At 39.4% G+C, this 26,850-nt stretch overlaps 1 protein-coding gene across 3 annotated transcripts in view; it reads right to left on the bottom strand.

The window, feature by feature from the left end:
• AP2B1 (adaptor related protein complex 2 subunit beta 1) overlaps positions 1 to 26,850 on the bottom strand; it is a 105,048-nt gene that overhangs the window by 43,836 nt on the left and 34,362 nt on the right. For all 3 annotated transcript variants that reach the window (XM_054593119.1, XM_054593121.1, XM_054593120.1), the window contains exons 9-14: positions 26,724 to 26,819; positions 19,812 to 19,927; positions 17,295 to 17,460; positions 15,427 to 15,525; positions 11,105 to 11,364; positions 4,813 to 5,005 (exon numbers count right to left, since the gene is read on the bottom strand). In XM_054593119.1, the coding sequence (XP_054449094.1) occupies positions 4,813 to 5,005; positions 11,105 to 11,364; positions 15,427 to 15,525; positions 17,295 to 17,460; positions 19,812 to 19,927; positions 26,724 to 26,819 (930 nt within the window). The remainder of the gene's footprint in view (positions 1 to 4,812; positions 5,006 to 11,104; positions 11,365 to 15,426; positions 15,526 to 17,294; positions 17,461 to 19,811; positions 19,928 to 26,723; positions 26,820 to 26,850) is intronic.

Raw genomic sequence — 26,850 nt, 5'->3', positions numbered from 1 at the left:
ATAGTGGTTAGAGATGTAACACTGAAGAATTTACCAGGCAAAAGTGGGCCACAGTTTACAAAGATATTGCCACACCACTTTAGTTCTGAAATCACTGCAAGTCTATTCTAGAGGAGAAATATAAAAAATACAAAACTAGTATGTACAATGGATTTCAGAGGGGCTAAAAAAAAGCTAAAAACTGTTCCTGAAATAGCGTATGACTTAAAATATCTGAAAGGTGAAGCCTGTAAGGAACAGAGGAGGAAGTTTTGAGAAACACGCTGTGGGGTCCAGAAAAGGCAGTTTCTCTTCTGTTGCACTCCATTCCAGCCAGGGCACCCTGGGGAGCACAGTCCTCTGGCAGGAAACCCTTAAAAGGCATTTGGGGTAATGCTTCCTTTACATTTTTGATGGAACAAACAATCGCGCTGCAATGATTACTTTAGTGATCCTCACAGATGTAGGCTCATTAGCACATGGGTATCTCTGTAATGTGCATGCGAGAGTTATGTACATAGGCATCAGGTTACCGCACACACTACCAACCAGAGGATGTGCATCAGGAAAAAGTCACGCTACCCAGAATGAGCAGTTTCTTAGATTCAGTATCAGAGGCATCAAAAGGTACACACATAGACTTTAAAACAACAAAATAAACCCAAGTAATACTCTTGCAAGCCTACATCTAAGTAGTACACCATCATGTTCTACATACAGAACCCATGTGAGTTCCATTCCCTGAATTCATTCCACATCAAGGCAACAGTTAAGTTTCCACTAAGAGGAGGAGGAAATTATCTACAGACTTCACCAAGAGAATGCCGTGGCCCCCTTATCTGCAGGGGCACATTCCGAGATCGCCAGTGGGTGCCTGAAACCACAGATATGTGCTTCAAACCCTGTATGTGCTACGTTTTTTTCCTATGCACATATCCTATGATAAAATTTAGTTTACAAATGAGGCACAGTAATAGATGAACAATAACAATAAAATAGGACAATAGTAAGAATACACTGTTATCTCTTTGAAAACCAATCTGATAACTGAGATGGCTACTAAGCAGGGTGTTCAACCTTTTGGCGTCTCTGGGCCACACCGGAGGAAGAGTTGTTTTGGGCCACATATTAAATACATAAACACTAACAAAAACTGAGGAGCAAAAAAAAGGTTTTAAGCAAATTTACACTTTTGGGTCGGGCCACGCTCATAGCCGCCCTGGGCTGTGTGGGGGCCGTGGGCCGGACGCCCCACGGGTCAGGGCAGCACGGACACACGGGACAAAGGAGCGATTCCTGTCTGGGCGGCGTGGCATGGGCTTCCGCCCCACTGCTAACAATGGCGCACACTCTGAAACGTATGTACTATCTATCTCTGAAGTTTTCCATTTAATATTTTTGGTCTGCAGTTGACCACGGGTAACCACAATCATGGAAAATGAAAAAACCACGGATAAAGGTGGGACCTACTGCATTTCCTGAATGACGATTCTAGAAAAAGTCACAACTCACTAAATCTCAAAATATCCCAGGTGCAATAGTAAAAGAGAGTACACAAGATCTAATGGGAGGATCCCCGGGAGATGCGAAAAGGAAAAAAATGACATCTTTAAGACAGAGGAATAGAAAATGGGGAGGCAATAAATTAAAAAATTTCAGTTTCTAATTATGCAAAGTGAACAAGGGTTAAAAAAAAGGGCCCTGAAATGGAGCAGCTAAATCTAAATTGGTCAAATTCAACTTCTGACCAACTTCTGAAAGGGGAGGTGTATCACCTGAAAGCAAATCACAACGAGAAAATGTCCCGGGGAAAAGAGCAAAGGTGAAGTCAGAGAGGTCTGTTTTTTAGGAGGTGCCAAAGACGCTTACCAGAATATAATTCTTCTGTGGAAATTACTGTCTTGGCTTAGAGACCGATTTTTAATACCTTTACCTAACTCCACTTGAAATTTCATATGCCTCCATGTTCTCAATCGAAGCTGCCAAATTACAATAACCTCGGTGTCTTTTTAAAAGCACTGGTGTTTAGGTCCTCCCAGAACTTCTGTTTAATTGCTCTAGAGTTGGGCCCAAACACCGACAGTATTTGTTAAAATATGGTACTAACTATGCAGCTTGAGATGGGAACCATGACGCTTGAAATAAAAGGTTAGCAGCCCACCACCGACCTCCCGTGTGGGTACGGCTCTGTGAGAACCCAAGGATAAAAGCAGTGGCCACAGACTAGAGGCCTCGTTGACAGCCTTTCTGAATTGAACACTGAGTTATAACCCAGTGCCAGGCAACCACGTACCTCTAATCCTGGCCGGATTTTAAATGGGGTCTGGGCCAAATTCTACCTCTCCTAGCAGCACTATTACTCCTAGGGAATAAAGGAAAGACTTTTAACACATGAGTTTCTTGCCCTCCCTCAATTAGTCTGAGGCATTAGAAGAGCCAGGAGTGTGTTTACTACTGAAATCAAGAGAAAAGGGCATCTGGGCTTAACAACAGGAGGAGCTCAAACACCAAACGGATGCGGCTCGCAGCGGCCACAGGTATTCTATGAATCTACTGAGCGAAACGTGGCCCGCGAACCTGGGAGGCCTGTTAGAAATGCAGACGCGTAGGCCTCGTCCCAGACCAACTCCATTAGAATGCAGCTCCGGGAGATTTATATGCACATTATAGTTTGAGAAGCACTTACACGAGGCAAGAATTCACTCAAGAAATGGTACTATCTACACAAATTAAGTGAAAATTTAAGGGATTATTTCCCTCTTTAAATTAGGTCATTTGCACAAGAATAAACATTTTGAAAGGGGCACAGTCTACCTCTGCCTGAGAAGCCCATCTTCCTCCCCTACCGCCAGGCTCAGGCGTTCCTTGTCATGTTCTCCCAAAAGGAACTTGGTTCCAAAGAGCTTTCACTCCTTTTCATTTTGATTTCTGGGATATATTTATATATCAGAGTAAGTTAAAACTGCACGTAAATAGTTTCTGGTGCTGTGACACCAAGTATATCATTTTAAAGTCAGAAAAAGCTAAAATTTAGAGTTACATAGGAACATCGCTGGGCCTCCACAGCAAAGGCTGTATAATACTTAGAAATCCAATTTACGCCTCCCCCTCCAAAAGAGCATCCTTTACAAAAAAAGAAAAAGATAAACGGCCAATGTGTGATGCTGGCTGCTACAATCTAAGACAGTTCTACCAGTTTTTCCATCTAAAGTAATGCTTGCGAGAATTCTAACAGATGAGTGAATAGCTATGTAAAATAAGAAAACTAATTGGTTTCAGGGGCCAGCAAGAGCTAATACAAAGCCAAAAAAATAAAAAAATAAAAAAATAACATGCCTCCTTCCTGTCATTAAAAAGTGCATCAAGAAACAAGAGCATAAAATCCTGGGCCAGGCAACATCAAGACATAGGGCCTCTTTCTCCCCTCCAAACTTAATTTGTCATTCTTAGGTACAATGAGCCACCAGGGAAATAAATAAGTAGGATTGTTAACCATAAACTTGAGAAGGATGTAACATTTAACTTGTGGCTGATACATCAACAGGATAGAAAAGTTACTTCAGTGTTTATAAAGGATTTCTGGACATTGCCATGAATATTTCAATATTCATTTGTCAGTCTTCTGTGTCTCTTAAGGAGGCTACAGCAACGCCAAGTAATCATATGAGGAAGCGACTGTTCTTATATAATCAGTAAACTACATTCACTAAAGATATGACTATGGAAAGCATATGCTCGTATTCCCAAGACACACTAGAGGAGCGCCATTTGTGCCACCACAACCTGGCGTCCAGAGCTCGGTCAGTGCAGACTCTGAACGCAGCGACTTCCCATGAGTAAACGTACCCGTAGTGGCTGTCACTAATGCAAGACAGAACGGTGCTCGGAAAGCAGAAGGGAAAGTGCTAGTGTATGTAGTAGAAAATAAGGTGGTTGTGCTTACGCAATCTGAGAACATACATTTTTGTTTCTATGGCACCTGCCATCTCATTTCTGATGTTAAGACATAAATCACTTGTTGGGCATGTTTCTCGCCATGAGGTTGACACGCATCTTATTTGGGAATGTCTAGCTGAAAGAGCCCATCCAATTCCATCACAGATTAAGTACCTAGTGTGCAAGGAGTTATGTTATGCAACCTGTTATTTCTCTGGTCTTCTCTACACAGTTAGAAGGCCATCCTTAACATTTCTCATTTATCTTGTACAGCAGCAAAAACTAATTTTGGTTCCGATTGGTGGCACATATTTAGATACTCTGGACTTTGGAGCCTTTGGTATGAGAATCCTGGAAGCTAATGAAATTGGAAGTGTGATGGAGGCGGGGGAGCGGTGGTGAAGAACCAGTTCAGCGGTACCTCCCAGCTGTAATAAAGGTACGTTTTAAATACAAATAGCTGCCTCAAAATCTTTTAGAGTCAGGCCAGAAGCCAGTAAAATACTAAAACGGTGAAGGTTTGAAAGCCTCAGAAGACAATGATCTCTATGAGGTCAATTAAATGCTATTCAAGTCAAAACGGGGAGCACAGAGGCCATCCAGAGTCAAGCAGCAGGAGCAAAACGCGCTCTGGAAAGGACACTAGATATTACCATTGCTAAGGGGCTGGGTGAACGTCTATTTAGAGGCAGGACAACAAAATAATCCTGTACACTTGTCGACATACCCCAGACTGCTGCTGGACCGTACCATTAATTCTCTAAGGTTATTCTGTCCGTTATCAAAGGACAACATTCTGCTTATCAAGGAAAGATCTAGTTCTAAAAAGTTGAATAACTTAGTTCTTTAGCATATCAAGATTTAAAAACAACCAAGAGGAAGAAGAAAGATGCTTACCAGACTATCTAGTCCTCCTCCCAAGAGATCCACTGCTCCCACCTGCATGGAGGATACCTGTGGCACATTGACTGGGGGACCGAGGTCTAGGTTTAAAAGGTCTCCCAGAAGGTCACCTTGAGAGGGAATAACCTGAGGCTGCTCCAGGTTGGTGGCAGTGGTGGTGCCAACAGGGCTGTCACCAGCATCGGTGCTGTAGTCACACACACAAAGAAGGGAAAAAGGTCAGTCTCACCTGGGACACGACAGCAGGGCAACAAGCGAATGTCAGAAATGTAAAACACAGGGAAACAGCAATCTCTTAATTTACAATAATTTGTTGATGTACATGAAGAGATACTAGCAATTCTTGTTTTTATCAAAATACAGTTACTAAAATGGAAATGAATGTATACCGTATAACATCATTAGTCGGTCAATTTTAATTGTTCTCAAATCACTTATACTCTAACAACAAAACATCAGCGTTCGCAAAATCACTGGAAAGGACATTCACTGTGTCACAGCACGAGCGAGCGCTGTGCGCACGTCTGCACGTGACAGGACACAGAGGGGAGACCAAACAAGACTAGACCAGGTGGGGCCGGTTCTAAAGGCTTCTGAGAGTGGCACTGTGACTAGATTTTGAAGAACAGCATAGTTACGGAGAAACTACCCGGGAAAGACCTTCCAAAAAGGAAGGGATGCCTTGTGCAAAGGCACAGAAGTGAACAATCGGACTTCAGGATGGTGAAAACACTGAATCGGCAGGGGCAGAGACTGGGATGGGTACGATTTGGGGGAAAAGATGACGAGGAAGATATAACTTTGAAAGTAGCCTGGCGGGTTACTTTTTTTACGATAGACAATGCAGAGTCATTTTGTTTTGGTTGAACAAAGAACTAAAAATAACATGAGAGGAACATTATTCTAGCAGCTGTGTGTATAATGGACCAAAGTTGGGAGAATGAACATGAAGATCAGCTAAGAGTATCTAAACTGCTACTGTCACTACACTGTAAAAATAAAAAGGAAGTGGTGAGCTCCAAGACATATTAAAAAGACTAGACAGAGGAAAATGATCTTTTCAGTACGTGGTGCTGAGTCAACTGGATAGCTGTGTGGGAAAAAAATAAGGCTTAACTCTGACACCTCAGAACATAAATAAAAATTAAAGAGAGAAATCAGACAAATGTGAATAGGAAAATCTAGGAGAGTGTCTTGATAATTTTGGAGTAGACAAGTTTCCATAAAAAGTACTAACCATCAAAAAAAATATCGATGGACTAGGCTCATTAAAATTAAGAACATCTCTTCTTCAAATGACACTATGAAGAGAAAGTGAGAGAAGGTATTCTCCATAGATTGGGAGAAAATGTTTGTCAACACAGTTATCTGACAGGTAACTTGTATCCAAACTACACAATGAATTTCTATGAATCATTTACTCATTATATAAAGAATTCCTACAAAGAAAAAGACAATTCATTTAAAAAATAAGGAAAATATGAGGCCTGTCACAAAAGAGGATATACCAGCAGTTTATGAATGTGACTCACCTAGAATTCTCACACACACATTGCTGGAAGCAGTGCACACTGGTACCCTCAGCTGAGGACACTGGCAGTGTCCCCAGCAGCTAAATATACATCTATTCCATGACCCAGCAATTCCACTCCTCGGTACACACGCAAGAGAAATGAGTATATAAATCTACTAAAAGACATTCAAGGTTATGCATAGCAGCTTTATCCATAGGAGCCACAAACTGGAAATAACCTAAAAGCATGTAAACAAAAGATATAAATAAACTGGAGCATATCTAGGCAATGGGATACTATATATCAATAAATAGAACACAGGAACACGCAACTGATAACACACCACAGACCAGTCTCACAGAAATTATGATGCATGAAAGAAGCTAAACGCAGAAGAGTAACTACTACGTGGTTCTATTTCTATGATTTTCAAGAATGGGCAAAACTAACCTATAGTGATAGAAGTCAAAACAATGGTTATCTCTGGAGGGTGGGTGATAACAGCAAAGGGACTTGTGGGATCTTCTCGGTCGCTGGAAATAGCCTTTATCTGACCAGGGTAGTGGTCATACAGGTGTACGCAAATGTAAAAGTTTATTGAGCTATACACTAAAGATTAGTGTAGTATTAATACTAACATTATCATAAATATCAATTTTAAAAATGGGGAATAAAAATCCCACAAAGAAAGTTCCAGGCTCAGATTGTTTCACTATGAATTCTTCCAAAGACTTAAAAAAAAAAAAAAAGTAAAACCAATTTTAGATAAATTTAAAAGACAATAGGGAACAGCAACTGAGAAAACCTGAAAGTTGTTCAGACAGCTTATTGAATATTAAGAAATTAATTATCATTAAGGAATTATTAAAATCTCATTGTTAGGCTTGATAATACATGATGACTTATTTTAAAGTCCTTATTTATGACAGATGCCATTTAATGTATTTCTGACCCTGGCCAGTGGGACTCAGTTGTTGTTCTGCACACTGAAAGGTTGCAGAGTTCGATTCCCTGTCAGGGAGCCTACGAGAGGCAACCCTTCGGTGTTTCTCATACAGATGTTTCTTTCTCTCTAAAAGCAATGACAAAGTGTCCTCAGGTGAAGATTAAAAAAAAGTATTTCTGGGTGAAATGATATGAGGTCAGGGATTTAAAATACTCCAACTCCCCCACCCCTCAACTGTAGGAGTGATAAATAAAATATAATTGGCAAAAGAATGATAACTGCTCAAGTTGAGTGAGTTTGTTACACCATTCTATCTGGCATGCTTTAGAAGACTTAAGTAATTAAAATTGAAAAGAGAAGAAAAGCACTGTAAAAATCTGACCAGGAAGTAAATGTTTTCTTAAGAAAAGCTAGGTAGGTTTTGACAATACCTGAAAGTAGAGGGCTAAGAAGGATGAAGAATCAAACTAAAAAAATAAACCAAAGCTAGGAAGCAAAAGACGAGTGATGCTCCTTAACGATCGCAGAGGAATCTGAAAGGATGATGAGAAAAATAACATGCTGTTTTCAGTTCTTTTAAGTTTTAAGTAAAAAGAAAAAAACAAATAAACGCAAGCAGACGTCCAACGGACAGCTGAGGTCAAGGGGCTGGCAGCCAGAATTAGAGACGTGAGCCTGGGGAGAAATTCCCACATGCGTCAGGTGGGATCAGCAGAACAGCAGGGGTGTGGTGTTAAGAGCAGGGTCAAGAATGGGAGAGCGGGCTAAGTGTCGGCTTCGCCAGTTACTAGGTGCGTGATCGTGGGCAAGTGGCACTGTCTCCAAAACAAAGGGTTCTCTTTCCGGGAGGATCAAATAAAAACATGGTGTAAACTGTAAAGCCTTGTAATCAATCTATCAGTGTAGCTGGGTTTAGGAGATAAGTTCCCTAAGGGGAATACATAGAGAAGCACAGAAGAGAAGGTTCAGGATGAGCCTTGTGATGCAACCAAGATTAATAATAAGAGAAGAGAATGAACAGAGAACTGCAAAGATTAAAGAGAGGAAAACAATCTAAGAAAGATAACTTAGGGGGAAAAGTTTCAAAAAAGCCGAGATGCAAAGTTACCTAAATAGGGTGCAGCGGCGGCGGTGCAAATATAGTCAAAAATTAATAAAAAAATCAAGAAGGGGAAGCAATTTCATATGCTCCTGTCAAGAAATACATGAAATTGCCATAAATGGTATTTCTCTGCATATGAAATTCTATCATCTTGTGACAGCCATTTAGGAAATGTGACAGAACACATTTGTCAGTGCCTCTAAAGAGAAGGCAGAATACGTAACAATGCACGTACCTTCCTTCACTATAATAGAAAGGGAGGAGTATTATGAGAAGACAAAGTGAGTTAGAGGAAAAGAAGTATATGATTCGAAAAAGTCTACAAGAATATGGTGAATCATTAGTATGCATTCTTTCTAAATAGAAAATTAACACGAAAATGTTTCCCATTGTGAACTGCATAATTGTCATCAAAGTAATGCTTTCAAAACGTGAGACTTTTCTAAGCTAGACAACTACTTACCACCTCTCACCCCCTACAGAGCAGCTGGGAAATACAGAAATCAATACCCAACCTTTTCCTTCCCCAAGGAAAGTGAACATTCCCCTAGTGAGGTATACATTTTTAAGCCTCTAGAAGAGGCAGAACAGGGTTTGTAGGGTTACTGTGTTGCATGTCAGTGGCGTCTTACTTATTAACCTTATGCTGCAGGAGAGAGCCAGGTAATGTCAGTTCTACTGCAGGCATGCCACTTGCAGCAATGTGCCCCCCTATTTAAAGAAAATTTATTGATTTCTGCAGTTGTGTTTGCTTTAAAAACACAAAACAAGCACAAATGGACAAAAGGAGGTCATCCAGAAAGGATTTATAGAAGAAACGGTGAAGGTTCTTTCCTTGTGTTCTAGAAAGGGCTGTTTTTGTTTCTTGATCTATTTCACTTTCCCCCTTCCATATGAGTCAAAAGTTAACTTAAATGGCATATAAATATTGTGCAGAGGTAAACTACAACAGAAAATTGTATCTATTATCAAAACTTGAAGTATAGACTGTGGGAGGTACTTAGATACCAAATGGTCATACCTAAAAAATGCTAAATATTACAAGGCCTAATCCTTATGAAGTTACAGTCTCCTTTGGGTAAAAATCATAGTACTTGCCCTAAAACCAAAAATTACACTCAATTAAAGGCTAATGAAAAATTAATAACCACTTTCTTGGGCACTGCCCTTTCCTTGTTTATTTGTACTCATAGTTTGTTTAAATGAAGCCCAAAATACTGACTACGCTAACTTGTAAAGCAGTAAATTCTACATTCTGGCTACTCATGGACCACTTAAACATGAATACACAATGAGGTCTGTCCAGAAAAAGTCCAGCCATTGTTAATATAAAGGGAACGGTATGCATAACATCGATGTAACTTGACAGGCAAGGAGAGAGGACTGGAACGCACATGTGTGACCAACAACGACGTCACTGTACTAGTCAGCAGGGGCAGCAAACATCATTGAGTGAGCACGGGTACTGTGTGGCCCTTGCATTGAAAATGATTGAGTGAGCTGAGCAATGGATCAGCATCAAATTTTGCGTTAAGCTTCAACATTCCTCCGTGGAAAACTATTCAGATGGTTCAGAAGGTGGCAGCTACGGGCAACACCAGGTGCCTGGCAGCTTCATCAAAACAACATGCCCGCACACGCATCACATCTCGTGCAGAGTCTTTTGGTGAAACATCAAGTCACCCAGGTGACTTCGGCCCAGATTGGGCACCCTGTGACTTTTGGCTTTTCCCGTAACTAAAATCACCTTTGAAAGGGAAGAGTTTTCAGACTGTTGATGAGATTCAGAAAAATATGACAGGGCAGCTGATGGCGACTGGGAGAACGGTGTGAGGTCCCACCTACTCTGAAGGGAGCTGAGGCTTCGCTGTCCTATGTACAATGTTTCTTGTATCTGTGTCAACAAATGCCTCTATTTTTCATAGTACATGGCTGGATACCTTCTGGACAGACCTCGTATATCATACCATATAATGGTATGAGACACTCATTAATGGAAGTGCAATTACTCTAAACACTCTGGGATCAAATTCTACTTAGATTTCAGGTTTGTTATGATTAATGTAGGAAGGAGATTCTAAAACGATCACAAGATATCCATTATAAGAGCTTACTAGAGTATTGCTCCTTCCAAATTAAAACTGTAAGACGGCTAAAAAGCAAAAGTTCCATGCTACCTGGGAGCATGTTCACAATAAAATTTCTTTCTGAGACAATTTATTGCAATCATTTAGTAAAAAAGGTACAGGTAATTGAAACACTGTGTCTATACAGAACCTAGGCTGCTTTGATGAAACGACCCTGCAAATAGTATTTCAGTAACAGCTTTACTGCACAGCAGAAGCAGTATCTGCCACCGTTATCTATAAGCTTCAACTAAAGTTATAGTAAAGAATAAAGATAGTTAAATGTACATGCAGGTTTTTTCCCAAGTTTTCAATTCGGGGAAGATTTCTAGCCTCATCTTACTGGAGACTTAAGCAATTTTCAATTTTATCCGTCTAGATGTTCGCCGCATTTTCTAAACCATAACAGTATCAACTCCCAGATCAGAACAGAGGGACCTCGTCCCTTCTGTGTGTCTGTGTGGTCACTGGTATCCAGCGGGAGCGTCTGGGGCGCTGCTGTCCGTTTTGCAAACCTGCCAGGTATAGAGGCACGAGGAAGACCGACTCTGTCAAAGCGGAGAACCGCTCCTTTCTCAAATCGAGTTCACCTGCTTACCTCCCATGATGTATTGGCAAGTGTTTCCGATGGATTCCGTGACTTCCTTCCACAAAAGCATTGGGAGGCTTGTGGTACACAGAGGCCAAAGAACCAATGTGGCAGATTAGCTCATCCAGCAGAGTTGGCTCAATGAGATCTGTCTCCTCAGAGATCAGTGGCTTCTCAGACAAGACTACTTCTTTGGCTGTGACAGGGTCCGTTGAGAGAAGCCGCCAATAAATATAGCCCCTATCTCGAAGGTCAGGATTATCAGAATCCTAAAAAAAAAGACAAAGGCGAGAAGATTTAAATGAAACTTTTCTCCATACCAAAATCTGAACTGCTGGGTTTATTATCAAGGCAATGCTGTAGTGCTTTAGACACAGGTGGCTGTTAAGACTCAGTACAGTTTTAATATAGTCACAATTCTATAATCTCTGTTTCAAAGAACTTACACATAAATTAAGATGAGTTAGTCTTAAAATTCAAATTCAAAGGGAAGTCAAGAAAAGGAAAATAAAGTTTAATTTAGTTAAAATTAACTGATGACACGGCTTTGGGACATAAAAATTTTTTTTAACTGCTATAAATGTTAGCAGGATTTTTCATGGAATATATCTTATATATATTTCACCCACAACTTCCTTCTTCGTTCAAATATTTATTAAGTATCTCCTATAGAGACACTCGCTAGGCCCTGGAAATAAATAACAACCAACACTGCCTGACTTTAATAGGCTCACAGGGTATTAATCATTACCATATAGCATGAGATGCCACTATTATCTAAATAATAATAAACAGAAAACGGTTCAAGAGCGCACATAACTAAATCCTTTCAAAAGGGTGACACTTGAACTTAGTGGTCTCGTTTTCCTGTGGTAGTTTTAACATTATTTTTACATGCTCATCATTAAAAATGTATTATCAATGCTATGTCCCAATTTAGAAATATATAGCAAGTCTCCCCCAATCCTCCAGCCCCCGCCACCATAACTCCCCACCCTCCCAACAGCCATGCCAACAGTATTATTTATCTTTCCAGGCAGCTCCCACACATATACATTTATTTTATGCAAAACCAGTTTCCTATTACATGTATACTGCTCTGCAAGTTGCTCTTTCATATTGGCACATACAACGGCAGTTCTGCACTGTATATGTAGCGGTCGCTACTTACTGATGTCATGCTGATGGGCATCTAGATTGTTGCCTCTTTGTCTATGTTTGCAATCATTACAAAGTGTCAATAATTATCCTGGTATTTAGCTCTCAGAGTTAGTCTATAGGGTGGCGTTTATTCATGCACAAGTTATTCCAGTGGCATTGTGCTATTAAAGCTACAGTAAGTCCCTGTTTCAATTTCTGTATTAAAACACACATACAAAAATATTTTTTTTAAATTAGGCTTCCACATGAGTTTGTAAGTAAACAGATGAACTGGTTCATGATTTAACCAGTTAAGACATATATCATTCAGCTCAATACCAGCAATGTTCTGGGTGGTTTTGACTAAATGGTTTTTCTTAGTCATATATAATTTAATTTGCACTCATGAATCGATTTCTAGTTAAAAACAAAAACATTATGCTGAGATACAGCAATAGAGTATAAATACTCTATTTATACTCTATATACTCTTTATAGCTTGCATTATTCTAATAGAAATGCATGTGTATATATATATATATGCATGTGTTTGTGTGTGTGTGTGTGTGTGTGTGTGTGTGTGTGTGTGTATATATATGCATCATATATCATATCAAAATGTTAACAGTATTTAAAAAGCCAGGGTTAGGAAAAGAGCAATAACATCCAACTTAGATGGTTCTGTTTGTTTGTTTTGTTTCGGCGGTGGGGGGGGGGGGTAAGAGTACACTGATCCTGAGGAAGTGTTTATAAAGAGCAGATTGAAACCTCCTCACTTAGATTTTCATTTGAAACAAAGTTTGAACATTATAAAACATAAACAAGTTGATATTTTAAAAATAGCACAAGTTTCTCAAAGTATCAGGTCAGAAAATCAATCCCCACTCCAGCTTTTGTTGATATGTAAATTAAAAGTTAAATTTTAATCCATGTAAGTCAGTCCCCAAAGCACATCATGTAAAATCTGTAGACTAGCTATGCTTTCTATTACGCAATTAAAATGAACACTGCACATCACTTAACTAGGAAAATTTTATTTGTCTTTATAGATGAGTAGTATTGTTAAAAGTAGTAATAGAAACTTTATATTACACTTTAATCATATACTAATCGAAATAAAATAGTTTTACTTCAAATTCTCTTATATACCATGCAACTATTTAACCAAATGGGGAAAAAATAGTTCTGTGGGAATTATAAACAGCACAGAATTATATATGTCTATGAGAAAACTATAAGTCTCCCACAAATTCAAAACACTGAAATATGGCCAACTGCTGGAGATAGAACCCCTGAATTAAAGGGTAAACTCAGTATAAATCTTTATAGACACTGACTTTAAAAATATAGTTCTATGAAAAATGGATGTAAATGTCCCAAGACTGAAAGTCAAGATCGGGCAAAGATCTCCCCCGTCCAGACCCTGCCGCTCTGAGTGCTGATTCAGTAGGCCTGCTGCCGGCCGGCCTGCACTGCCTGCCACGTGGAGGCCCGGTCAAGACTTGTGACAAGAAAACAGAACCTTTTAATGATTTGAATGTACCACCATGTTTGGTGACTCAGAAAATCTGACTTTGGATGTACTGTGCTGCTAGCCCCACAAGCTCTTATCAGGATTTCAAAAAAGTAGTCTATTTCTAAAAATTTGAGAGCTTCCAAAAATAGTTCTTACCAGGCAAGCTCTAAATCAGTAATTCTTAACTTTTAACGTGCATCAACATTTTAGCACACCAGAAAAGCCATTGAAAATGTAGATTTGAGTGCCAAATCACAGATATTCTGACTCATTATATCAGAGGCAGGGTCCAGGAATTTGTATTTTTAACAAGTAACACAGGTGATTTTCGATAATGGTGGTCTCTAGTTCATAGATAGAAAAAACTAAGATAAAAACTTTTCCTCTATATACTACACAAAAGGTAATTACAAAAGCTGAATATTTTTATGTGTGTTTTTTGCTGATTCCTCTATAACTATCAAGCAAAAATGACAAATCTTTGCAAGAAAGCCACCATCCAAAGGTTGGTTTTCTTCTCCCCTAGTAATATTTCTAACAATACCACCATTTTATTTAAAATTAGAAGCACAAAAATGTCACATAGACTCCACTGGAATCTCAGCACAGGTAAAGAATAGTAATAATTAACTCTAAAGACAGGAAAACAGCTGCATGAACAAGAAATTGGCTCAGTTGTGTCCTGAACCAGCAGACACAACGTAAACAGAACCCACCACCTGATTCAAATTAACACAATCCAACAGCTAATATTGCCCTCAACTTAAACTGGTACTTACCAGTCAAAAATATTAGGTTCTTATTTCACAAACTTGAGAAAAAGAATTCCAGCTTCCAAGGGAAAATAAATAAATAAATGTGCTTGTCCTTTTGCACTAACTGCTCAGATCCCACTGACTGGACAGAAAGGGCAAGCTCAGAGAAACTGCTTAATAATTATTTATAGCCAATTATGAAATAATCATCCACAATGATGTTAGAACTATTAAGTTCTCGTATACGTACTGGCTTATACTCCACAGTCCTCAGGCTGGGAAAGCAGGGAATGGGTTTTCTCAATGCTGTGCTTAACCTCCAGACTAGAGAAGCAGTGCAGCACAGGGGACAGGGCAAGACTCTGGACCCAGGCTGCCTGGACTGAGTCCTGGCTCCGCCCCATACTGGCTGGGCTTGTCTCAGCTTCCTCATCCATCATATTAAGTGGAACTGTAGCAGAACTGAGATCGCGTCAGCATGTAAAGCGTCACCCAGAATGTCCAACATATAGGAAAAACTATACGAATAATTCTTAGAGTTCACAGTGGTGGGGAAAAGTAGGTTTACAGCTGTGAGCATGCAAAACCAGAGTTTATTCTTGTATTATTTGTTAATTATTGTATTATTTATTTGTATTACTTATAAACCTACGTTTGCCCACCACTGTAGTATGTCCTTTATTAACACTGAAAAATCTTCTAAGTTCAATTTTCTTGGATAATAATAACTGGAATCAGTCCATTCATTTTAAAGCTATACCACCAGCTAATTTAGTGAAATATATATAAGAGGGACTGTTTTTATATTTTAATAGGATCTAAAGACTGGTGAACCCTTCTAGTCGAAACCTCCCCAAATGGACCTTCCTGGGGAGTTTCATCATCTACAATTTAAAATCAACCCCATGCAGATTTCTTACCTGTGTGGCCAAGCTCAAGACCTGCTGCACCAGCTCCTGCGTTTCCGACGGCTTCTTGAGGAACAGCTTCACGATGGCTGTGAGCAGAGTGAGCTGCACCTAAGCAGACACGGTTTCACAAAGCGAGAGGCGTTTCATTGTTCATAGCGTCATTTCCTCACCTCTGAACTACTATGGGTCCCTTCTGATTTTGATTAAGAGCCCAAGATTAAAACTGAGCCAATATCAACAACAGCTGTCAAAGGTATCCATCAACTGAAAACTCATTAGCCTCCTAATCCCAAATTGCATTTTTGGCATCAAAAATTGCTTATTCGTTTCTGGCCCAGATAATTACCCATAGTTCTTAAAGTACATGTTAACAAAGTGATGACAATAAAACCAGTTCCTGATCAAGTCCATTATTATTTACTTCTACCAAAGCTACAACTTTTGGGGAAAGGAATCATCCACTGTAGTTGGGCAAAAGCAGATAGAATTATGCCAGGTCACAGTCAATTAAAATTACTATGGTGGATTAGATACATGAACTTTAATTTGCAGTGAGTACAAGTGATAGGGGGGAAAGGTTTAATAATTTATCTGCTTCTCTGGGCCTGTGGCCCTAAGGTCAGGTCTCAAAAGAGGAGAGACGGAGATGGGAAGGAGTCTCTTCCTCTCTCCTAACCACCCACAGAGAATCTAACTATACCACCACTTTATTCAGTTTGATAAGGTTCTCTGTGGATCATCAACCTCATCCACAGAACATGCCAGCCCTCACACTAGTCCCAGGTGAAAACACCTGCTATAACAAGCCATCAACTAGTGCTAACAAGAAGGGGTAAGCACCTTTGGATGACAGAATATGAACAAGTGATAACTACTGCTCTCAGCCAGTGGTTGTCAATGTGTGGTTCTAGAGGAGCAGCAGCATCTCCTGAACCTTGTAAGAAACACAAATGCTTAGGCCCACCGCAGACCTGCTGAGTCAGAAACCGAGGGGTGGAGCAATCTGTGCCTTAACAAGCTTTCCAGGTGTTTCTGAGGTTCCTTAAAGTCTGAGGACCACTGGTAGGTTTACTCCACCAGAAATCAGCGTAACTAAAAAAGCTTGTCCTTTCTGGGAGAAAAACAAAATACACAAGGTCCAGCCACTGTTAACATAACAGGAACGGTTTGCGCCACATCGATGCAACGGGGCAGCCAAGGAGACAGGAGTGGAACGCGCGTGCGTTGACGACAACTGTGCTGCGCTCGTCAGTGGGGACGGTGGGCGCTGTTGAGCGAACATGTGTGCTGTGTGGGCCTCGCATTCAAAATGACTGAGCGAGCTGAGCAAGAGATCCGCATCAAATTTTGTTAAGCTTGAACATTTCTCTGCAGAAACCATTTGGATGGTTCAGAAGGCTGCAGCTATGGGCAGCTGGTGCTTGGCAGCTTCCTCGTGACAACTCACCCGCTCATGCACGTCTCGTGTAGAGTGTTTTGGTGAAACATCAAATCCCCCAGGTGACTCAGGCCCCTTACAACCCAGATTTGATGCCCTGTGACTCCTGGCTTTTCCTAAAACTAAAATCACCTTTGAAAGGCAAGAGATTTCAGATCGTCGATGAGATTCAGGAAAATATGACATGGCAGCTGATGGTGACTGAGAGAACAGTGTGAGGTTCCAAGGTGCCTACTTTGAAGGGGACTGAGGTGTCATTGTCCTATGTACAATGTTTCTTGTATCTTCTTCCATAAATGCCTCTATTTTTCATAGTACACGGCTGGACACTTGCTGGATAGACTTCGTCTACATCAATCACATGAAAACGGCTGAACCCTTACGTTCCCTAAAAGCTTCCCCAAAACATCTATGACATAGGATATAGATGAAAATTTACCTGGGTGCTTTCATCATGAAAACCCTCCAGGAAGCTCTCTAGTAACTCATCTGCATTGTCAATTCGTTCAGCATATTCTCCCACAATCCAAATCATAGCTGCTCGAGCATCGGGCTCATCCAGCGAGTCTAGGTTCTCACACAGAGTGGCAATGATACTTTCATACCTGATGCAACAAAATGGACTACAGTTAATGCGGGCAAAACTGAGAAGTGTATTTAATAATAAAAGTTAAAGGTAAAATCAAAGAAAAGGTACCCTAAACCTAACCACCAAAATACAGAGGCTTTTCAGTCAAGAGAATGTACAGGCTTTAAGCCAGAAGATTGTAAATGTCTTAAATTTACCTTCAATTACGTTTAATAACTAGACCTTAAACATTTATAAAAGCTCATCAAATAATCTTTCACAAGGAAAAGTTAACCGGTGGTGTAAGACAGTACCACCGCCACCTGGTGTTTCTAACAATCTTTCTGGCACACGATCAGAGAGTTCCCTACCTATTATTCTATTTTGCCTTCATGGTAGAGGAACAAATCCCACCCCACTTTTAGGAAAATGGAGTTAGACAACAGCAGCAACCAGGCTAGAAATAGTAATTTTGTCTCTTAATCCACATCCCTGCTTTTTATAAAGATCTTTATGTTCTTTCCTCCCAAGGCACCACCCGTGCCAATGATTTGTTTCTCCAAGGAAACAAGAAATTCAAATATTCACTTTTAATTTTACAGGTTTATAGCTTTCTCTTTCCCCTGTTGAGTCTACTTCCTTGTGTAATGGAGTTGTAAACATCAAAATGACATTATATATTAGATGTAGACAAATAAGTAATATACTTAACTGTCTGCCCTACTTCCACTGATTAAACCAGGTTTTTGATAGCTTTCTGAAAATTAAACTGTTACAACCCCTTACTAGAACCAGAAATGGACACATTTCCCAACCGATCATATTGTGATATACATCTCTACCCTTAGTCAAGAAATTTAGAAACCCAACACTCCTCTTTTTTGGAGAGTGGTAAATGTACTGTATTTTGCCATGTATACTACGCTCTTGCGTATAATGAGCACCCATGTTTTTGGCCGAAACTTTCAGGAAAAAAAACTTCCATTTTAATTCTTAATTTAATTATTTATTTATATTTAGAAACAAAACCGATTATTGTATTCCAGGGTATTGTTTTGCATACAGATATCGTTACTGCTTTCTAGGATTATACTTTTAATGCATAAGCATAAATAAAAGAATTTAAAACATTTATATAAATACAGAATTATTACTACCCATGTATAATGTACATTCTTGTTTTTCCCTCAAAAATTTAGGCAAAAATGTGTGTATTATACACAGCAAAATACGGTATATGGCTCTTTTTCCAAAATACCATTTCTGAAATTCGAAATGCGTGTGTGTGTATAATGCTTAATAAACCACTGCCTTGCTAAAATATTTCTTCTAATTTTGAGTCCACGACTAAGCTAACTTACTGCAAGTCACTTCATTCAACACTATCATTAATAACTAACCAGAAGCTTCAGTACAAGATACTTCTATAACTTTAAAGCAAAATGAGATTTAGGATGCTTGTAAGACCTACTCTTATTTTGCTATTTCAGATTCCTTAACTGCTTGCTTTCAAAATTAAATCCAGTAAGTATTTTTGCTTCATAAACTAAGAGGCCTCAATGTGAAAAATGTATGGAATGAAAGTGCAGATTTTGTAGCTACATACATGGGAGCAGCTACAATATGTCAGAGAAGGCCTGAGACACTGCTAATTTACTGTTACCTGTTTTATCATTTTCTACAAAGTACTAGGTAACATGCAAAGTGAACTATGCAGTTATTACCATCCTGGTTTTTACAATAGGATGGTCAGAAAACTTATCATCCAAACTGAGACATTTCTGAGAGTGAAAAGGGGCACAGTCATGAATTGCCCTGGGAACAGGCGTAAACTGGGATTATACCTGGACAGCCTGGAATGTATGGGTCTCTTCTTTAATAGTAACTTCGCTAGCAAAGGACCTGGTTAATTTCAATATGCTAATCAGCAGTGCCCATTCAGACAGAGCTTCAATTCTTCTAAAAGTAATAAAGCAACCCTGGCCCCAGGTGGCTCAGTTGGTTGGAGCGTTGACCCACACACCAAAAGGCTGCGGGCTTGATCTCCAGTCAGGGCACGTACCTAAGATGCAGGTGTGTTCCCCAGTTGGGGTGCGTATGGGAGGCAACTGATGCATGTTTGTCTTTCTCTCTCCCCCTTCTCTTTCACTAAAATCAATGAACATATCCTTGGGTGAGGATGGATAAATGAATAAGTAAAATAAAGCAAGATAGAAAATCAGGTTTTAATCACTGTGCTAACCTTATATGTTTCTGATTTTTAATAAAGTGTTCTACTATAAGGAGTTACATTACACAGAATAATTCTTACCTAGCCAATTGCAAAGTGCCTTACGTAAACATTTCCTAAGGGATCTGAGGAAGAAGGGTACAAGCATTTGGACGTACTTGTTGGGGTACTTGCGGAAGATGTCCCTGATGACGACGATTGCCTCTTGGACCACATAATTTACTTTGGTCTGGATGAGATCAAGCAACGTGCTTACACAACGTTCTGCAGATTGCTGCGAAGAGGAACATAGTAAACGAACAGTCAGATGACCTATCCAATGATACAAAACATCAATATAAAAAAATTCTGAAACACACAGGTGCATCAGCTAAACTAGCTAAAAGATCAGGCGCTTAATTTAATCAAGCTACACTAGAGGCTATGCTATCTGCTTAGTTTATGAAGATACACAGAAGTTCCAGACATAGCTCAATTTTACTCACTACAAACATACTGACAGGTGAGTGTCCATTCAAATGAAAAGAATCATCTTGTAGAGCCAGGAGAATAAAAATGGGAAGAATAAGGCAAGAGGGGAGGTTTTTATCTGAAGGTCAGGGATGAATAGAAACCAGAAGGCAACTTTAAAGCTCTTGAGATGAAATTGCTAAATTTTGTATGTGCATTCAAGCATAGTTTCCAGGGAGAGAGTCCACAGCTTTCACTGTAGTTTCAAAGGTATCTCTGACTCAAAAAATTCTAAGAAAACATTGCTATCTTTTGGACTATATAACAAAGTCTATAACCTTAGATAAACTGCAATCTTCCACAGCCTATAGCGTATCTAAAAAATAGAATTTAATCTGGAATCTTTTATTGATGAAGAGAATATGAAAGAATACAAGTGACAAAACTAATGAACCGAAATTATAAGTTGTAGTCTTTAAAAGGAGAAGGGCTCTAGAAGAGATTCTAAAAATCAAGGCCTGCCCAGGCCATGTGGATCGGGTGTCTGAAGCATCATCCCCTACGCCAAAATGGTTGCGGGTTCGATTCCCAGTAAGGGCACATACCCAGGTTGTAGGTTTGGGGCACGTACAGGAGGCAACTGATTGAAGTTTCTATCTCACATCAATGTTTCTCTTTCTCTCCACCCCCCCCCCCGCATCTCTCTAAAATCAATAAACATGTCCTTGACTGAGAATTTAAAAAATAATAATAAAAATAAAATAAAAATCAAGGACTGGTTTGTCATATATTATAATGCATTATGATGGGTCACTCCAGTACATGCCTACTGGCAAGATGCACTAGAGAGTACACAGCAACACCTAAGAGGCACTCTTGCCAAAAACAAGAAACATGAAGATTGCCAAGCCTCCAGATTTAATTACACGAAGTGGATGGAGGACTGAGATAAACAACACTAAAACAAACCTGCCAAACCCAGATTATGACCTAGACCCTTCAAAAAGTGGTACCAAATTAACTAAGAAAAGACTCAAGATGTATAAACCAGAAACAATGTGTGGATCTTGTTTAGATTCTGATTTGAACAAGCCAATTATAAAGAAATTTAGACATAATTAGGGAAAACTGAACATGGAATGGGTTTATGAAATTAAGAATTATGTTAGTTTGGGGGTGTTTAATGGTTTTGTGACAATATTTTTTTGTAAAGGACCTTACCTATTAGATATATTCATTGGACCTCTCTAGTAAGATCACACTTGGGATTTCCATAAGGGAATTGTACTCCATTCCTTTAAAATGTTTAAAATCCTCACTTAATAATATATTTATTGATTTTTTTTTTTTTTTAAGAGAGAGGAAGGGAAGAAGGAAAGAGGGAGAGAGAGAGGGAGAAAGAAACGTCTATCAGCTGCCTCCTGGACGTGGCTTGACTGGGGAGCAAACCACAATCTTTTGGTGCTTGGGATGAGGCTCCGATCAACCGAACCACCCAGTCAGGGCTCCACTCTCTCTTAGAGGAGGAAGGAGAAGGGAAAGACAAAACTGGAACAACATGTTGGTGTTTGTTCAAGATGGATGCTATGTTCGTGAGCGTTCATTAATCAATTTTACTTTAATGTATGCCTCAAATTTTCTCTAATAAAATCTTTTAAATGTATTATAATAATTTAAATCATTCCAACTGGGTTAATGAAAACAAAATTCCCTCTTGAGGATATTTATATGAGGTCACATATATGATTATGTTGCACCATAAAATAAATAAAATAAATTCTGCCACCTTTTATGTACTTTTTATGTGTTTTATTCACTTTCAGCTAGTAATTCCTGTGCTGCTATTGCAACACCAAAATAGGTAAAAATAATTAAATATATAAGTTGCGATAAATTATTAAGTATGTAGGTATAGGCTGCCACAAGATTAAATTGTCATTGAAACCATCACTTTTGATTGAAAAAAAAAAGGCTACCAATAAAGCAGTATAGTAGAGGAGCAAGAGTAAACATCAATCATTGTGCACACACAAATGTCCAGAAACAAAGAAACACATACACAGGTATAAAATTTAGTATATGATAAAGACAACATTTCGTAACAGTGAGGACAAAATGATTTGTTCTGTTATTTGATCTACATACTCATATATTTCACAAAAGTTATTTCCAATTATTTTAATTATTGATTAAAAACATTTAAATGTAAAAATAAAATCACTGCCCTACAAGTAGAAAATAAAAGTGAATTTTGTAACTTTGAGGTGATGCACAATTTTCTAGGTATGCTACTAAGATACCATTGAGAAAAACTGATAGAACTCTAAGAAAATGCAAGCTACTGTGTATTAACCAAATGAAATCAGAAGGAAAACAAATTGGGAAAATAACTTAATGAAATGAAGGGCTAATATCTTTATTTATAAAAGACTTTATATTATTTGGGAAAAGAGCAAAAACAACTTTAAGGTCCTACAATGAGGAATAGGCTAAATAAATTACGAAACAATCACACGTTTTGTCTATAAACCACTAAAAATGATGAAAAATATTATCGGTAACATGGAAAAAAATCCATGTGTGATAAGTGGGGGAAAAAAAGATTACAAAAGTAAATAGTATTCATACACGATCTCATTTTTGTAAAAAATACACCTGTGTATAAAGGACTATATAAACAAAGATTTAAAATCATGTTCACGTCATCTGAGGGAGGGCAGAATGGGAGCTGGAGAAACAGAGTGAGTACTCTATTTTCATTTAACATGTCATATTTTATTTTATGTTAGTAAACACATACAGCCTTCCTAAGAGGAAAAATATAACCTGTTTGTTTTTAGATTAAGGGATGAGATACAAATCTGTATCTTCTTTTTTTTTTTTAAAGATTTTATTTATTCATTTTTTAGAGAGAGGGTAAGGCAGGGAGAGAGGGACAGAAACATTGATGAAAGAGAAATATCGAGCGGTTGCCAAGAAACAGCCCAGGCATGTCCCCTGACCCGGAACTGAGCCGGGCACCTTCCGCTTTGCACGACTATGTCCCACCAGCTGAGCCACACCAGTCAGGAATGTAGCTTATCTTGATCCATAAAAATTTGAAACACCACAGAACAGAAAACTAGAAGTGAAGAATTCCTCGTACTAACTTATTGCCTTCATCTCTCTCAAACAAATACCATCACTTGATTTTATTTAGAAGCTTAAAAAAGGCCAGGGTTTATCTCCTTAAAGAAGCAGGTATGTACTGTAAGTGTATAGAATTTTGTTAATCGTATCTCAATAAAGCGAGGGGAAAAAGTAAAATCTATTTTAAAAAAACAAAAAAAGGCAAAAGTTTCTAACAATGAGTACGAAGGGATTGCTTTTTCAACGTTATTTATTGACACTACAGCTTACTGCTTACTTTTTAACCTAACCAACTTAATATAACAAAATTATAAATTCTTTTCATCTAAGGATCTTATTTAAAAAAAGATTTTATTTATTTATTTTAAACAGAGGGAAAGAGAGAGAGAGAAACATCAATGTGTGGTTGCTTCTCATGTGCCCCCAAGTGGGGACCTGGCCCCCAACCCAGGCATGTGCCCCAACTGGGAATTGAACTGACGACCCTTTTGTTCATAGGCCAATACTCAATCCACTGAGCAACGCCAGCTGGGGCCACCTAAGGATTCTCATAGCAACACAGAAACACTTATATTTACAGTCATGATAAAAATACAACTCCATCTCTTAAAAATACCTTGAACTTTCTAATAGGCCCTCCTCTCTTGGCTAAGAACTAAACTGAAATTACTATTTTGCCATTTGTCGTAAGTGTGAAACCAGCTACACATTAAAAAAGGGTACGATGTCCTGAAAGACAGTAGCAGCTCCATTTCTAATCTACACAGAAAGTCTCTACAATTCCCTCGCTAGTTCTGCCCTGTCTCGCGGACAGGCGGGTTCAAAACAGGCAACTGTCGCCTCTCCTACCCTTTCACTGTTTGGGCTTGGCAGCTCTTTCCAATTGAGAGCTTCCATGACTGGAAAAGTTCTAAGGCAAAGCCAAAGCAAGCTGCGGTAAGAAAGCACTAGACGAACGGCAGGATTCTTGAAGGCTGATCTTAAGTTCCCTGAGAAAGTCCGTCCCTCACGTACCCCCGCGGGGCGCCCTGTAAGTCAAAGGGGACGTGCAGGCCGTCAGAGGCTTATCTTTTCCAGATCATGGACAACTTTTCAATTAGTCACCACGGGGGGCACGAATAGCCTCTGGAATTTAGGTGCTTTGAGAACACTTTCTAGTAATTCCAGGGATAGAAAATCTTCCCTAGCTTTGGAATGGGATATAATTTCACATGACTCTTTAGAGCTGTCAGAGGGGTCAGTGAGCCAGGGCCAGTCTGGAAATGATGAGCTCAAAATGACTCTTCCACTACCAGAATCTCTCTGAAAACTGTTTGCGTTAACAGTAAGTTGTGGGCAATACTTCAACAACAGAAAGAAAAAAGGGAAGGTAAGTAGGTGAAGTATGATGATTAAAAAAGATGTAGTGTCTGAAGTGCTAATAAACAGACTTCCTCATTTCTCAAACGGAGCAATAAAAGTATATTAAATATCGGAAGCCACTGTGCCAGCAAACCCAGGATTAGAAACCAAGATTAGTTTACTTCTTACTGCATCAAGTAGTCTACTAAATGATTTATCAACGTTAGCTTCATGAAGCATCACTGACTGGAATAAAAACCAGAAAAGCCAATTAGGAACTTGGCTTTCACAAACACTTCTCCGACAGCATGTGCTTCCTTCTGTTCCCGTGAAATACTATGTACTGGTCAAACTGTACAAATTATTTTAGTATCCTTGAGAACTCACATGGCTCAACCCTCTGCCTCTAAGCAGGACCACGTATAGTCAAGCAGCAAGAAAAAACATGGAGCTCCGAATGCAAAATAAAGTGAGCGCAGGCCATTGTTAATTCCAATCAATTCTGAATGAGGAGAAGCAAATGGAGGACTGGTGGCCGACGAAGCAGCGAGATACAGACTGTTGCCCACAATCCCTGCCAGAAGCTGCAGCCAAATCTGCCCTCTAAAACCACAGAGAGGCTTGTCACGAAGACTTTCAAGCAAAGACCAACTTACCGTCCTAAGCAGAAACCTGATGGCCGACAGGCCGGCCTGTGTGCACAGAAGTCCTGGTGATGTAAACGGATTGCACTTAACTATATGCAAGTTATACACCTCAACTAAAAACTGTGTATAGAGCCCTGATTAGCGTGGCTCTTGGTTGGGCACCATCCTCCAAAGTGGAAGGTCTCCAGTTTGATCCCTGATCAGGGCGCATGCCTGGACTGCGGGTTTGGTCCCAGGTTTGCGTGCATCCGAGAAGCAAGTGTTCAATGTTTCTCTCACACAGTGATGTTTCTCTCCCCCTCTGCCCCCAGCCAAAAAACAAATAAATAGAATCTTTAAGAAAAGAAAAACCTTACAAAACTGTGTACAGACATGTCACTACCACCACAATTCTCCCGATAATTAAATTCAAACTGCAGAAATGAAATAACCTATAATTCATACCCTCAGGGATTCAAGAAGCTACTAGAACCACAAAGAAAGGAATGCGATGAAAAAAGTGCCAGTTTCTTAAGAAACAAGAAAGAACAACGAAGACAGGCTGGGCGAAATGGTGGCTGTGCAGACGCCAAGAAAGAGACTAATGAGATGGGAGCAGGCAAGAGGACAGACTGGAAGAGAAAAGGTATGGGACAGACAGAGGCTTACACGTTCGATATTACGCTTGAAAAGACAAAAGAGGACAGAGGTGCAACGAAGACACACTATACAAGAAGAAAAGAAAGGCCATTATAGAAATTCTGGAAAACACAAGTCTCGGTAAAAGAAGAACATACAATCATTTGCTTTGAATAGACTCTACATGCGTAGCCGCATTGCGCATAGAAGTTTTGCAAGCCTGTAGCTGACAAATCAAGAAATACAGGTATATATCTCAGTTTACACAGATAATCAATATAGGAACAAAAAACCTTATGATAGGACTATACCAGAAAATAGGAGAGGAAAGAAATAGGAAAGGTGGGGAATATAAACTGAATTGCTCTTCTCACAGCAGAAAATTAACAATGTCTCCAATTGGTAAACCAATAAATAATAGCATAAGCATATTATTTAGAGAGGTGTAGAACTATCTCTAAAGAATAACTAAAACCAGAAACATTAAAGTGATTCCCTTAGAGAAGAACCAGGGATAGCTGCTTTTCATTAAAAATTCTTGAATATTTATTATTTTGATAAATTTTTAAAATGTATTTTAAAGAAAGGAGTATAGCCTTGGCTGGTGTGGCTCAGTGGACTGAGCACCAGCCTGCGAACCAAAGGGTCACTGGTTCGATTGCCAGTCAGGGCACCCGCCCGGGTTGCGGGCCAGGTCCCAGTGGGGGGCACATGAGAGGCAGCCACACATTGATGTTTCTCTCCCTCTCTTTCTCCTTCCCTTTCCCTCTGTCTAAAATAAATAAAATCTTAAAAAAAAAATAAACAAGAAGAAGGAGGCGGCGGCGGTATAAAGGGAACACTCAGAATCCTGTAACACAGTCACAGCTGCCAAAGGACACTTGCCTCCACCTTGATGGCACACCGTCCAATGGCCCGCACAGCTTTGCGAACAAAGTCAACATCCACCTCTGTGGCATATTCCTTCAGTTCGGCCAGAACCTGTTAAAGATCCAGGAAGTGAACAAGCATT

Source organism: Pteronotus mesoamericanus, unplaced genomic scaffold (genome assembly GCF_021234165.1).
Source record: "Pteronotus mesoamericanus isolate MK-2021 breed Mesoamerican mustached bat unplaced genomic scaffold, CSHL_Meso_final scaffold_408, whole genome shotgun sequence".
Taxonomy (NCBI): Eukaryota; Metazoa; Chordata; class Mammalia; order Chiroptera; family Mormoopidae; genus Pteronotus; species Pteronotus mesoamericanus.
This window is presented reverse-complemented; position numbering and strand designations above follow the sequence as displayed.